This window comes from Zonotrichia albicollis, chromosome 11 (assembly GCF_047830755.1).
Source record: "Zonotrichia albicollis isolate bZonAlb1 chromosome 11, bZonAlb1.hap1, whole genome shotgun sequence".
In the NCBI taxonomy this organism is placed as follows: domain Eukaryota; kingdom Metazoa; phylum Chordata; class Aves; order Passeriformes; family Passerellidae; genus Zonotrichia; species Zonotrichia albicollis.
In genome coordinates, this window is record NC_133829.1 from 8,693,122 (window position 1) to 8,707,569 (window position 14,448).

Here is a 14,448-nt window from a genome sequence, read left to right on the forward strand (position 1 = left end):
CTCAATTACACCAAGAAATAAAACCTGGAAGAAGAGAGAGTGTACGTAACATGAGGTTTTCAAATTGTGATTCCTTGTTAAAGGGCAGTGTAGGCTGGCATCAATCCCACAAGGACACTGGAAAGCAATGTGAGTCAAGGTTCCTGACAGGAAGTAAATGTAGTCTTTGATCAATTTTTCAGTGCAAGACAGCAAGAAGGGAGGAATTTCTTGCCTGAATGTCAGCTGTGTGATCACCAGGCAGCCAGTGATCACCAGGACTAGGCAGAAGAGAGCAGCAATGGGGAAAAATCCTAGCAGGGGATGGGGGTATCACACAGCCAGGCACCTCATGGCAGCACTGGTCAAGGCAGAGGGAGAGCTGCACTGACTCCTCAGATAGTGAGACAGGTAGCACATGGAACAGGGGTATATTATTCAGTGTGAAATAACATACAAATGTTTCTTTTTTTCTCTTAAGGGATGGTTGCCTGAGCCCAAGGGATGAACTGTTAGCACTAAATGCACAATCACTGAAAGACCTGCCCAGAAAGGAGGCTGAGTCTCTGATACCCCCACCAACACGGCTGGTGAACATCATGATGGCTCACAAAGTAAGCATGAGCCACTGTGGGGTGATGGGACATTTACTTTAGAGAGGAGGGAATTTGCTCATCAGACATTTGAAGATGGTTTTGCCTTTCATGACAAAACCCAAAACCTCCTGTGGTCAAACTCTGGTGGCTTTCAGCATAGCTTTTTCCCAGATAAACAGAGGCTGTGGGGAAGCCAAGGCTCTGGGAAACTCTAGCAAGGGCTGTTCAAACCCTTCTTTAGAAACACACAGCTTGCCAATGTTAATTTTCCATTTAGAAGAAAGGCAGAAATGGATTTAAGGGAAGATCCATAAATCCCAGAGAAGCCAGAGAGCAGGCCCTGTAACAAAGCAGTTCTGTGAATCTAGGATCCATAGTTAATAGCAAAGACTTTTCAGCCAGCTAGCTTGGCAAGAGAAACACTGCAAAATAATTTCCAAAATTCATCTTTAAGGATCTTCTCCGTGTTTCTAATTCTGAGGAGTTCCCTAAGGGAAAAGCCTTAGTAGGATTTTGCTACTTGGCAATACCCCCACCTGCTGTCCAAGAGGAAAATCAGCATTCCATAGGCCTTGTATCTCCAACAGAACTTCTGAACGTGCTCTGACACTGCTCCTGTCGCAGCTCCTGCAGAATAACACTGAGCAAAAATTTGGCATATTGTTTTATTTATATCAGTTTCCATATGGTGTCTGTATTAAATAATGTTATTCTTTTAACTGAGATTCCCTCAGGATCAAAATAATTGTGTCACAGAAACAGGATCAGAATCAGGACTAGCAGGAACAACTCCAAAATTATTCCTAAGATCAACTGTTGTTCAGATGTGATTATGTACTTATTTTCCAACAGCTCTAAAAACCTGTATTTAGAAAGCTAGTTTTTAAATGCTAGAATTAGGGGCCACATTTTCAAAAGCAACAGGAGATTCCAAATGGAAGGTACTGATTTTTTTGAAAGCTCTTAAACTTAGTCCTCAGAGGTTTTTGAATGCTCAGATTGTATTTTTACTGAAAAACATCCATCTGAATCACAAGTTAGACACCTATCCACCATTGCATAGATGGGATTAGGAATTTTTCTCTTGAATTTAACACTTCCCTAAGGTGTGTAGGGAAGGGTAGCTCATATTGAAAAGTATGAGCTACCTCCAGAAATCAGATAAGCATGGCTATTTCTTACTCATCCATCAAGCTATTCATCTGTCTGGACCAACTGGGGGGGTCCAATTAATTTTCTGTTCATTTTATCCAAGGACCTGAATCTCTATCTTATTACTTTGTTATAATCATTTTTATAGCAAACTTTTGAGCTTCATTCCCCTTTATCCTCCTATTTATTTTAAATAATGAATTTTGCTCCATGTTAGATTCAGGCTGAAATCTGTGCAAGCCAAATTAGAAGAAATTTGGTTTTTTAAGAATAGATCACTTTGGAAATTTCTTGCATAGCCTTGGCTTTTGTTTGTTGGGTTTTTGTTTGTTTTGTTTGTTTTAGGAAACACCAACACGTAAGGACAGGCCTTTGGAAATACAGAATGGTTTTCTGCACGGTAAGGCTGCATGCCAGCGGACTCGCAGTAACTCCACCAGTAAGTTGCAGAGCAATAATCTGTTTTCTTGCAATACTCAAGGGGTGCAGACCACCCCATTGTGTGATGGTGCTATGGCGCTAAAAGAAATGTTGAACATTGTCCAATTTTATTCTGGGATCCTTAGCTAAGAATTGCTGATGAATAAAATCATCAGCTGCTGTATTCACAACATCCTGCATCCCGGTTTGGTGCATAAGGTTTGCATTTTATGGTTTGGGGCTTTTTTTAATGGTGTATTCTAAATAGGCAAACACATTTTTGGTAGGGAATGCATGCTTTTCACTATATTTAATATTAATTACTGTTGCCAAAGTGACAACTGAAAACATCGATCCCTTCTCAACGAGATTTACAATGGGAAAACCATTTCTGGGTAACATTTGCCTAACATGTTTGTCCTGTGCTGTTTGTCCAAGCCTTGTGCAGTAACTGGGCTCTCTGCCCACCCTCAGGTGCGAGCCCGCTCTGGGCTGGGGCTGTGGAGGGCCCGGCGCCGCGCAGAGCTGGGCCCCTCAGGGAGCGCCCACCCCATGGCCTCCACGCCGGCCGAAAATCACTGTCACAGCAGCTGGACTGCCCTGCAGGGAGAGCCCCGGTGAGTGCCACAGAGACACCTGAGGAACACATGCTGCTGTCCCCAAAAGGGCTCTCTGCACGACCATGGCGCATCCTGCCAGATCCCCCTGCCCCACAGGCCCTGCTGAGGCAATGGTCACTCTGCCTCCTTTCTCCCCCAACATCTCCTCTCTGGGAGGGGGGGAGAGAAGGAAAGGCTCCATGCAAGCAAACCCCCATTTCTCCATGTTCTCCTTCCCATTGCCCAGCAGGTTCTATGGTGTGGCTAAATTCCCAAGGGTGGTTTACACCACCCCGCTCTGAGCCTCAGTGCCACCAGTCTCCCCTGGCACCTGCAATGGCCCAGTCATGGCCAAAGGCGGGTATGGACCGACCATGGCTCCACTGAAAAAGACAAATTTAAACACCTGTTACAGGAGGCTGGAGACTGGCTCAGGTGCTCTCCAGATAGATGCCAACTGATGCATGAGATGTTGGGAAATGTTTCAAGTATTTATGGCCCCCAGACTCAGACCTGGAGGAGGAGATGGAGGCAAAGCTCCTCACACTCATCTCCCACCTCCCTCCCTGCTGCTCCCTGCCTTCTCCTGGCCCATCACCAACCCTGAGGGACCCAAGGCTTTAACAGGAATAAGGAGGTTGCAAACCAGAGCACAAACCCAACCAAACCACACCTGAGCGCACAGACAAGTCATCAAGGATTCATTGGGTTTCCTTCTCCTCAAAGGTCCTGCATGGCTGCCCATTTGAAAAGGCTCCTTAGCAGCATCCTGGCTTTGGGTATTGCTACCCACCACAAACAGAAATAAAAAATACACCTTCTCGCACAGAAACAAAGGAAATTTGAAAATTTCCTGTTTCAGATTCAGAAGACTCATACCAGAATAAACAGTCATCCTGGTCTGACAGAGGAATGCATTCTGGAGAGTGTGGTTTTGGTGTTACATACCTGTTCACCTCTTAGTCCCATTCCAAATCGCATGTGGAATAGATAAGCTGGTTTTCATGTCAAAATTGAGATTCTCACATATGCAGAAGCCATAATTTTGGCCAATTTTCACTCTTCAACATCTGCTAGTTTCACTTTGCTGCATTAAAAAAAAGAGAAAAAAAGTGCTGAAATCTCTCAGATGTGTAATGAGTGCAATTAACTCTGACCCTGCTGAACTTCATGCGTAGCTAGCTTTGGGTAATGACTTCTGTCAGTGCTTAAATTATCTTGTACTACCCAATTCCATGTTGAAATAGGAGGTTTTCATTAAATATTTCACTAAATATTTCATTAAAAGTTTATTAAAATGGGACAAATCTCAGAGGCTGAATTTAGGAAATCCAGCAGAAATTAATATTTTGGGGAAAATGCTGAAAACAGGTTTGGTATGTGCCAAGATAAAGTTTTTAGCCACAAGATGAAGGAAAGATTTTGAATGTCTTGGTTCTAGTTCAGTTCTTGAAGGCAAAAACTATAATACCTGTTTATATTCCCTAATGACCACAAATGGGTTTGGGCATGGGGACACAAGCCAGAGCACAAATATATCTTTCTTCACCATTGTGCCACTTCAAGGACCAACATCCTAATTTTTCTCCAATTTAGTCCCTACAGGAAAAGTTCAGTGAGCAGAGATTTTCTGAATAACAAATACAATATGAAAATTACAAGGATTTTTTTTAAAGAATTTTTAGTACGATCAGTTGTAAGGAAGAAAATTTCAAATAAACAAGTTGCTGCAATGTATGTTCAAGAATTTCTGTTTATACAAAAAAGAAAATGGTGGGTTTTGGTGTTTTTTTTTTTTAATGTTCACAGGCAATTTCGAGGCCATCTAGATCCCTAAGTACAGCACAACTTGTGCACACATCCTGTGGCTCACAGGCTTCAGTGATTTCAAACATTGTATTGATGAAAGGACAAGGGAAGGTAAGACTGGCTCTGTTGATTTACTGTGATTTTTACTACATGTCATAAATGTGATCTGCAATGTGCAGAGAAGTGACTGCAGGTTGTTACTTTTGGGCTGCCAGTTCATATCCAAGAAAAAATTTAGAAAATAATTTAGACATCTTCCTATGTTCATACAATGTGAATTAATTGATTGGAAAAAACAAAAAGCAAAACATGAGAGGATTCTGCTGAAATTCCCATTTACTTTTACTACAGGAATGTGATTGACTATTTTTTCATGTGTTATACTACCCCACTGACAATACTGCCCATGTAGGTAATGCAGAAGGAACTGCAAATGAACTGTTATGAAAACTGAACATGGGTTCTCACACATTTTTCCTTTCATAAATTAGGGTTTGGGCTTCAGTATCGTTGGTGGTAAAGACAGCATTTATGGACCAATAGGCATCTATGTCAAAACCATCTTTCCTGGTGGAGCTGCTGCTGCTGATGGGAGGCTGCAAGAAGGTGGGAAATACCTCTTCTCTCCCTTTTCCCACTTCCCAAAAAATGACTGAAAGACAGATTGAAGCTGAAATGAGCCCTAAGTGACTTTTACACCTGCATCCATTTTTGCATTTGCAAGAGTCTTTTGGAGTGCATGCATTTTATCATGCAACTTATTGCACAATACAGTAATAGTAATATAAATTTTCTCTTTTGAAACAGGTGATGAAATCCTGGAACTGAATGGAGAGTCCATGCATGGATTAACACATTATGATGCTTTGCAGAAATTTAAGGTTATGTATTCTCCCTCCAGAACAACCTCTGGTTTTAGACACAATGTGCATGTGAGCTTAACACATTCACTCACTGTCTGTTCTTTCCAGCAGGCCAAAAAGGGTCTTCTGACACTTACAGTCAGGACAAGCTTCAGCACACCTCATTCTGCTTCCAGCTGTCAGTCACCCCTCCTGTGTCAGTCACTGAGCTCCAGTACATGCATAACCAAGGAAAACAGCTCTTTCAGCTCAGAAAATGGAGCATTCTCCTTAAATCCTACAAAGCCCAATGACAGGGTCATAATGGAAGTTACCCTAAACAAAGGTGAGTGCTGACATTGACTGAGCACTGCCAACAAAGCACTGACTGACAAACCACTGTTCATTTGCTCTGTAAATGTCTTCCCTCACAAACCTGATTCTTTTCCTGAACCAAGTTTTTTTAATACACTAAATTAGATCTTGGTGCCTGTCAGGGCTAACAAGTATCTATCAACAGCAGGATTTTGAACACCATCTGTCCTCAAGAGCCAATCATTGAAGAGTTTTTGCTCTCAAGCATTAGAGTCACATTCATATCCTTCACTTGAAAGAGTAAAGCTCTTGCCAAGAAATGCCTCTTATTAAGCAGACTGTGCAACTCTTACCCATAATTATGCAAGCAGTTAATTTCACTCTTGAAAAGGCTTAAAGCCAAATAAAATAAGTATCTACATCTTCTTGTAGTTCTTTCACCTCCTCTCCAACTGTCATCATCATCTTTTTATAAACAACTACTGGCACAATGAAATAAACTTTTAAATATGGGAACATCAGAGCAACAAACAAAGCAAAGCCTCTATGAGGTACCAGTGACTTACCAAACACACGGGATGGGATCTGACATCAGTGATTGTCTAGAGCAAAGAGGGTAAACTCACAAGTCTTCAGCTGTATTATATAAAACAGAAAGAAGACTGAAATTATATAGCTAACAGTAGCCATATATTCTTAATTTTAGCTTTTCTTCCCTGTTAATTTTAGCTCCTAATTTTTTTTCTATTCTGTCTCCTTGTAAAGTCATTTGAATTCTTCTATACTGACAGATATTTTGCAAAACAAAACTGCATTCTATTGTGTCTGTTACACTTTAATCATGAGGGGGACAAAAGCCCCCATAACAACCCCGCAATAAAACAATAGAAAGGTATAGAAAAATGCAGTGGAAGCAGCAACACATACTGAATGTGCAACACTCATGAACACAAGATTTTGGTTCTGGTTTGTGCAGAAAAAAGAATTACATCTAATTAATTTTTAGAAGGTTCTTCAATGGTTTGCTTTGCTTTGACTGTTTCTTATGGAGTTTTTTTAATTATTATTGATCCTTTCAGAGCCAGGTGTTGGCCTTGGAATTGGGCTATGTAGCATCCCTTACTTCCAGTGTATTTCAGGGATCTTTATTCACACCCTCTCACCAGGCTCAGTGGCACATATGGATGGGAGACTCAGGTAGGATGAGAAAGGGTGGCTGTCTTATGCTACAAATTTCTCATTGATCTGTTTTATGAGTTTGTTTTTGACCTATTTGAGCAGCAAGAAGTACTGATTTCTGGGAATTTGGGGTTTAAGGCACATATGCTATTCTCAGGGTTGGAGAATGTCTTCAGATATGTGAGATTTCCAGAAATACAGCAAACCAGTGAAATCTCTTCCTCTTGTCTAAGCTGTGCTAACTTTGAAGGTGTTAGACAAACTACTGGAGGTGATCTCCAAATGAGAAAGTATTTGGAAATACCTAAACACATCACGTAACTTGGCTTGTCTGAGCGCTCGATTTCTTTCCTGATACTAGCTCCTCAAATTCTACCACTTCTTGCCCAATAGAAAAACAGATTTGCTGAAATGAGCTTTAGTGAGAGTATAGAAATTCACTTTCAGAGATTTTTGATCAACTAGTAGTGTTGAACATATTGAGAACTGAACTGACCACAGCAGCTTCAGTGAAGTATTTTTGATTTAAGTTTAGGTGTTCTGTAATCCTCCTCTCTAATACTTTAGCTGAAAGAACTGTAGTCTTAAATGATTTGAATATTTGTATGATGCAAATCAGTGCCTTCAGTCAGGCTCCTAATGTGTGTGAGAACTAGAGCAGAGCAAGGCAATCTCAGTTTCCATATGAGCCGAATTTTGATTCCCTCTATAAAGATCCAGTTTAGCAGATTTTGATAGTTTGTCATTGGATTTTTTCTTCTAACGTGTTATTCACTTATGTAGCAGAAAGATAACATCGTTTCTGACTTTAAAGAGCACTAACATAATATAAAGACATGAGAAGCGAAGTGTTAACTGGAAAGGAAGGTGTAGGTGGAAGCCACAGCTGAGCTGCAGACAGCAGAAAGAACACCAAATGTGCACAGCTAAACATGCAGAAAGCTCAGAGGTTGCATGCAACATGGCAGACCAAACCCCCTTGACATCCAACTCATTCCCATTCCATTTTCTGTAACAGGACAGAAAGACAGATTTGATCTGTAAGAAAATTAATTAGGTCGACCTTATGAATTTGATTTTTTTATATTTTCACATGAGTAAGATGAGGTCAGGAGAAAAATCTTTGTTCACATTCTCTCTCTTTTTTTTTTTTAATATCTCTCTAGGTGTGGAGATGAAATTCTTGAAATTAATGAAACTTCAGTACAAAATACAACCCTTAATGAAGTTTATGCTGTGCTGAGCCATTGTGATCCTGGTGCAGTACAAATCATTGTTAGCAGACACCCTGAACCACAGGTAGCACAATCTGTATTCTTTCTGAATTTCAATATAGCACATATTGAGAACTAAGAGGGAGGAAATGCTGATCTAACACAGGTGGAAAAATGTTGACTACAAAGATGCTTATCTCTTTATGATCATCACTCCACAAAAAAAAAAATTTGAGATATGCACTCTCTTAAGTAGAATCATTTAAGATTTGAAGATCACTGGTGACAGTCTTACATGAGGTTCTATGCAGTGAATAAGGAAACTAAAGAAATAACATTTAAGGAATAACCCAAAACATAATTCTTATGTAAGAAAGAATTGACAGTAATAAGTAAATAATTTGAAAGAGGGAACATGCCTCCCCAAAAAGAAATAAATGTTTATACACTACCTTTCAGTAATTAAAATTTAGGTCTTGCCCTGCCAATATTTATAATTAAATTAATATTGAAGTACAATATTTTATTCCTGCAAGATTTTTCAACAAAATCCTTCCTAGCACCAAATACTGTAGAAATTATTATTAAGTTTAAATTGTTACATTAACTGTGCTGTATTGAGTTACCTTATACTGGTAAATCCAGGACTCCACTTCCAGTGAAATCTACAAAAGAACGTTTACCTTTGAAAGGTCCCATTTTACCTAAACAGCCACTAAAAAGAGCATATCTATAGATGTGCTTCATATATACTGAGATATATACAAATATAATGGCGTGCAATTAACTCACCTCATAAGAGTAAAATGGCATCAAATTTCCTAGGTGTCTGAGCAACAGCTAAAAGAAGCTGTTGCACAAGCTGTGGAAAGCAACAGATTTGGAAAGGAGAGACATCAGTGGAGTACTGAAGGTAAGGGAATAAATGCATTCACTAAGATATGGTAATTTTGACTTAAAAGATGTCAAGGATGAGTACACACTGTATTAGAATCCTCTAAAACAGTCAAGTGACCCAAAGCAGAAAGAAAGAGGAGGAAACCTCACAGGACAGCTCTCCTAATATGTCTCCATGATATGTTACCAGGGTGATGAGAACAGACCAAGTCTGTCTGATTACCAACAAAAATTTCTTGTGCAAAATTCCTCTCACAGTTGCTCATCCTCTCCAATTCACAAGCTCTGCTTAGAGCTTTTCAAACCACTCTCTGTAAGTGACAGGACTATGACAAAAGGAACTATGAAGGTGATGCCCTAGGGGTAAACCTTGTTAATTCCTTTTTTTGTGAGGAAATGCAGTCATGGCTTGAGCTATTTGCCCAGCTCAGATATGATGAGCTCTTCCAGTAATGATACTGCTTTGAGTGTCTTCTAAAGAACCAACAGGTAACAATCATCATCAGTAAAAAGATAGTGCTGACATACCTATATATGAGGAGAATATTATTTGGTTGTTCAGGAGCTTAGTTGTTGACTCTTGACCCTACAAGCCTTCATTGCATAAATCACACCTTTGCATGCCCCGAGGATGATACTTAGGGGCAGATTTCTTCAGCTGAATCTTAGAAGCGAGCACTCTGCCTGTACTGAGCAGGCATTTTTCCACGTTCCTGGTGCAGGTGCTAAGAGGCTGGAGCTGAGCTGGCACGGGAGGCAGCCCTGTGAGAAGCACACGGACAGGAGCACGGGCTGCTGCAGCCGCAGGGCTCAGCGGCTCATGACCCGCTCCAGCAGCGACAGCAGCTGCGCCCCCCGGGCCTCCTGTGCCCCTGCTGCTGCTGTGCACCAGCTCACAGACCTGACAGCAAGGGTACACAGTGTAGATGTACCAATCACCCAGCAGCCTGGGCTGCTCTACTCATTCTCTGCCAGTAATTCAGGGAGAAATTCCCCTCCCACCTGTAGCGAAGGTGGTCGAGCCTTGCAAAACACTAAGAAGTCATCAGAGATCCTCGTTAGAAAACCTAAATCATCAAAGCCCAAACCTCCACCAAGGAAATACTTCAAGCAGGACTGCACGTGTGACGACCAGGCTAATGCAGACAGAAAAGAAAAGCTTGTATCTGAAGTGGCTGCATCACCCGAGAGTGTTCAGGTAAAGTAAAATTTACAACATTTTCCTTGTGTCTGTGTATTTGTGAGGCAGGGGAGGAGGCAGGCAAAGTGGCATTGCATGGCAGCAAGAAGAAGAGTAGGAAAGAAAGAGAAATTATATATATATCTGTGAGAACTGGGGGAAGAAGATGAGGCTCTTCTGTTTTGAAAATAAGGCAAGTATCTTAGTGAAGCCAGTATATCACAAAATGTTATGTTCAAAATAAGGTCAGAAGGCAGGGAATTGTCTGCAGAAAATCTTCCATACTAAGGTATCTGAGTTAAAATCCCAGTGAGAGCAGCTGCAAGAATGAATCTGAGTCCCTGCCTCTCCTCACAAGCATGTGCCATTGGTGGTAATCAAGCATGCTCTGCTTCCAGGGTTATGCCCTAGGCTGGGCCTGGAGGGGTTTGCACAGCCTCTGATGCCAGCTTGGTGTGGTTCACCACAACTACCTGTGTCACAGAGTCGTATCATTTATAGTAGTAGTCATAAAACAATAATTTCTTTGTTTCAGTAGTGGATTTTTATTGGAAGAAAGCACTAACATTATGTGCAGCAGGGAATCTTGGGCTCAGATACATTTCTTGAAACCATTTAAATTGTGGTGCACATACATCTTTGTTGATGAGCTACAGTATTTAAAAACAGTGTAGATTGTATATTACTAAATTTCAGTTCCCTTTCTTATCTAGGGCAACAGAGTGTGTTTCACTTTTGCATGAGCGTGAAGGATTGTGAGATCTGCGTGTTGAAACAAAATTGTGGTTTGTTTAAAACTGAAACTTCTTCAGGTTTAGTAACATGGGAGTAGAAATGAACTGCTCTCAATGCAACACAAAGGAAAAATACAAAAAAAATCACAGAAAAAACCAAACCAAAACAATAAATAACCAAACCAAACACAAAAACCACAAACTGCCCCCCCTAACTAGTTCCCAAGCTGTAAAGATCAATACAAAATTATACAGAGCAAACTGAAGTCCACATATAATGTTAATATCTAAGAAAACTTCAGTTAAGCTTCTTAGGTAAGGTCATTTTTAGCATCCCCTAAGTAGAAATCTCTGCTAGAAAATCAACTTTCAGAAGTAAAATTAAGGGCAATAAGTACTTGTTGAACTTACCACTCCCTGCAACTTCTTACTCTTCATACTTAGTCATTCTAGGTGAGAAAAACCTAAATCTTAAGATCAATAAAATCCATGAAAAATCAAGATCTGTTCAGGAAGACAACCTCCTCTATGAAGATTGTCTTTATATCTGTATATACCCAAGAGACAAAACTTCTGGTCAGAATGTATTTCAGATCATTAAGAAAAGGTTTTATTAGTGCTTTAATTTTTTTTTAACCCTTGTCCCCCACAAATTTTGTATTACTCAGTCTGAGACCTGCATACCACAATTTTAAATAGGGCTTCTAGTTTTTTTTGCAGATTCAAATATTTTTTCAGATTCATATATAGTGTGGTTTGCATAATTGCATTCTGACACACTTCTCCTTCCTGTTTGTTCAGCAGGAAGTTGGAGAAGCAATGCTAGAGAGACATCAAACCCATGTAACCCACAGTGTCTTCACCACTTCTCCTACTGCAAGTGACAAGGAGCACACAGCTGCTGCTCCAGGGGGCAGAGATCAAGAAAGAAAAGAAAAATTAGGTATGTTTAATTCAATTAACTTGTTTCCCCCAGCTAAATATGTAGTATTTAGTTTGGATTTCAAAATGGGTATTGAGTTGACTTCACTTTCTCTTTAAATACATTCTTCAAACCTTATCTCTAAATTTTGGGATGAACAGATGAAATTTCGAATTATTGATTAATCTCTGTAAAGAAAGGGAAAGTAGATCAAAATCAGCATAAGAGATGATTTATTGTAATTTTAAAAAATTATTAATCTTTGTAAAAAGATAATCTAGATCAAAAGCAGCATAAGCGATGATTTATTGTAAAAAATGTTAATGGACAGGTACAGTATTTCTGTATTGCTTCAGAAACTGCTTAGTTATTCTGAACATTTCACATCAAAGCTTAGTCTTAGCATTTCTAAAGGATATTTTTATGCACAATTTCAAGACCCTAGTGTTGCAATGGTACAAACCACTGGTAAGTTACTTTTCTGCTGTGCTAGTTAGAATTAAGGAAACTTAATGTTAAGGGAACAAGACAATCTCAAGAGGTCTCTTACAACATACAGACTTATGTAATTCTGTAAGTTATGGCTCAGATAATTAAAAACAGTAAAAATGTTACCTTAAAAAAAGTTCCCACTGAAGCAGAAAACAGCACCTGTGCAGATGCACAAACAGAACTTTGCTGCCATTCAGCTCCACCATGTCTAACATTAAAATGCTTAATTGCTTTCTGAAGTAAAAAATATTCCCACATTAGAATCAAGTTTTTACTTATCAGAAAAATCAACTGGAAATGCCTGAGGAAATTTGAGGAAGCATAAATATAGAAGATCTTCCTATGATAGTCTTTTTAGAATAGGATATACTTATAAATGTAGGAAATAAATGTTTTTTAAAAGAATCTACTGTAACACCAGCTTTTTCGCTAGGCTGCAAAAAACATTGCAATTTTAACTTTCTATTTTAGCTGTTACATCCTGTATCAAGATTTCAGCACCCCAGAATGTCAGTATTTGTAAACCCTCTAAAAAAACAATCTCGTATTTAAGTGTGCAAGAGCCTGTTTTTCAGTTAATTTCAGTGTCTGGATTCAGAACTTATGGATCAAGAATTATGAATTTTTAAATGTTTAAATTTTTTAGAAACGTCAAAAAAATTTATCAGAGGTTTGAATGAAATTCAAGGTTAATGAATTAATAATGATGCAGCGAGTAGTAGATGGATGGTTGTTTATAATCCATGTCTTTTTATTACAGGGAATCCACTTTCATCAATACAAAGGCCTGTACTTAAAAGACAAGCACGGGTAGATTATAGTCTTGATACAACAGAAGACCCCTGGGTTAAAATTTCTGACTGCATAAAAAGCTTATTTAATCCTACCATGAGTGAAAACAACGTCCACTTGGATTTGCAACCTGGCACAGACAAAAAAAAGGAGAATCAAAATCGAAGCAGCTCAGAGACAGTTCTGAAGAAATCAGAATCAGAGGGTTCCAAAGTGCTAAAATCAGATGAAAATGACAGAGTGAAAAAGGGTCCTCCTGTTGCACCAAAGCCCACCTGGTTCCGCCAAAGTCTGAAAGGATTGAGGAAAGCAAATTCAGATCTAAAACCACAGGCAGATCAAAGTCCTCCCAATCATGACAGTGTTTCCAGCAAAAAACAGCAATCCAGCTTCTCACGTGTGTCTCCTGGAGGATCATCAATAAAACAAAGAATAAGCTCATTTGAATCCTTGAGTGCTCCACAGTCACCTGAAAAATCCCCCCGAAGGCTGAGCCTAAAACCATTGGTGCAGAAAGAACCTTCTCGCCCTGCAGCAGGGGCAGAGGCAGCTCCAGCCTGTTCAAACCAACCCTTCCACCCACACCATGAAAACAGCCACCAACAGCCACCTGCGGCTACAAAGAGCCTGGATAGATCTTCCTCTCGCAGGGAGAGCATTGACAGAGCAGAGAAAAGCAGCTCAGAGAAAAGCAGCAATGCCAGCACTGAAAGTTCATCAAGTCTCCTCACTGCAGGGGCTGTAAACTCCCATCTTGTGTCAGTAGCGAAAGCGCACAGCCTGAGGTCACGGAGCTTCCCTCTCACTGCTGCCCAGGCTTGTGAGATAATGAAGCCATTTGATGAGAAGTGTAGCAAAATCTATTCCATCAGCAGCCAGGTGTCATCTGCTTTAATGAAATCATTGCTTTGCCTTCCTCAGTCCCCAGCCTCTTCTGGAAACAGTGCATGGGAAACTCTGGACACAGTGTCTCAGTCCTCCATGGAGGAGGATGGGCCTTCCACCTCAGCTGCGAGTGAGAACCATCACCTGGACACTGGCTTTTCCCTAAAGTAAGATACCATATTTAAAACTCAGATTTACAAATCAGGACTGATGAACAGCTGCACTGATTCACTGGCAGATTAAAGTTCTAAGGTAGCAGCACACAGAAGTAAAACACAGACTAAGTTAAGAACTTTTTAGAGCATGAAGGTTAAATGACTCAGGACTGGTAATCTTTGTTTTGATTTGTGTTATATCCATACATGCACATTTCAAACATCCTCCTATTTAAGGAGCATTATTTCTAGTATCTCCGCGGTAAGAGAGATTTAAGTGCATTTG

The 14,448-nt window shown here is 40.0% G+C and overlaps 1 protein-coding gene across 1 annotated transcript in view; it reads left to right on the forward strand.

Moving 5' to 3' along the window:
* Positions 1–14,448, forward strand: part of IL16 (interleukin 16) — a 30,098-nt gene that overhangs the window by 12,562 nt on the left and 3,088 nt on the right. The window contains exons 4-16 of the mRNA XM_014264675.3: positions 461–593; positions 2,073–2,166; positions 2,622–2,764; positions 4,556–4,666; positions 5,047–5,161; positions 5,363–5,436; positions 5,530–5,743; positions 6,792–6,909; positions 8,058–8,190; positions 8,931–9,018; positions 9,725–10,200; positions 11,718–11,859; positions 13,091–14,174. Of these exons, the coding sequence (XP_014120150.2) occupies positions 461–593; positions 2,073–2,166; positions 2,622–2,764; positions 4,556–4,666; positions 5,047–5,161; positions 5,363–5,436; positions 5,530–5,743; positions 6,792–6,909; positions 8,058–8,190; positions 8,931–9,018; positions 9,725–10,200; positions 11,718–11,859; positions 13,091–14,174 (2,925 nt within the window). The remainder of the gene's footprint in view (positions 1–460; positions 594–2,072; positions 2,167–2,621; positions 2,765–4,555; positions 4,667–5,046; positions 5,162–5,362; positions 5,437–5,529; positions 5,744–6,791; positions 6,910–8,057; positions 8,191–8,930; positions 9,019–9,724; positions 10,201–11,717; positions 11,860–13,090; positions 14,175–14,448) is intronic.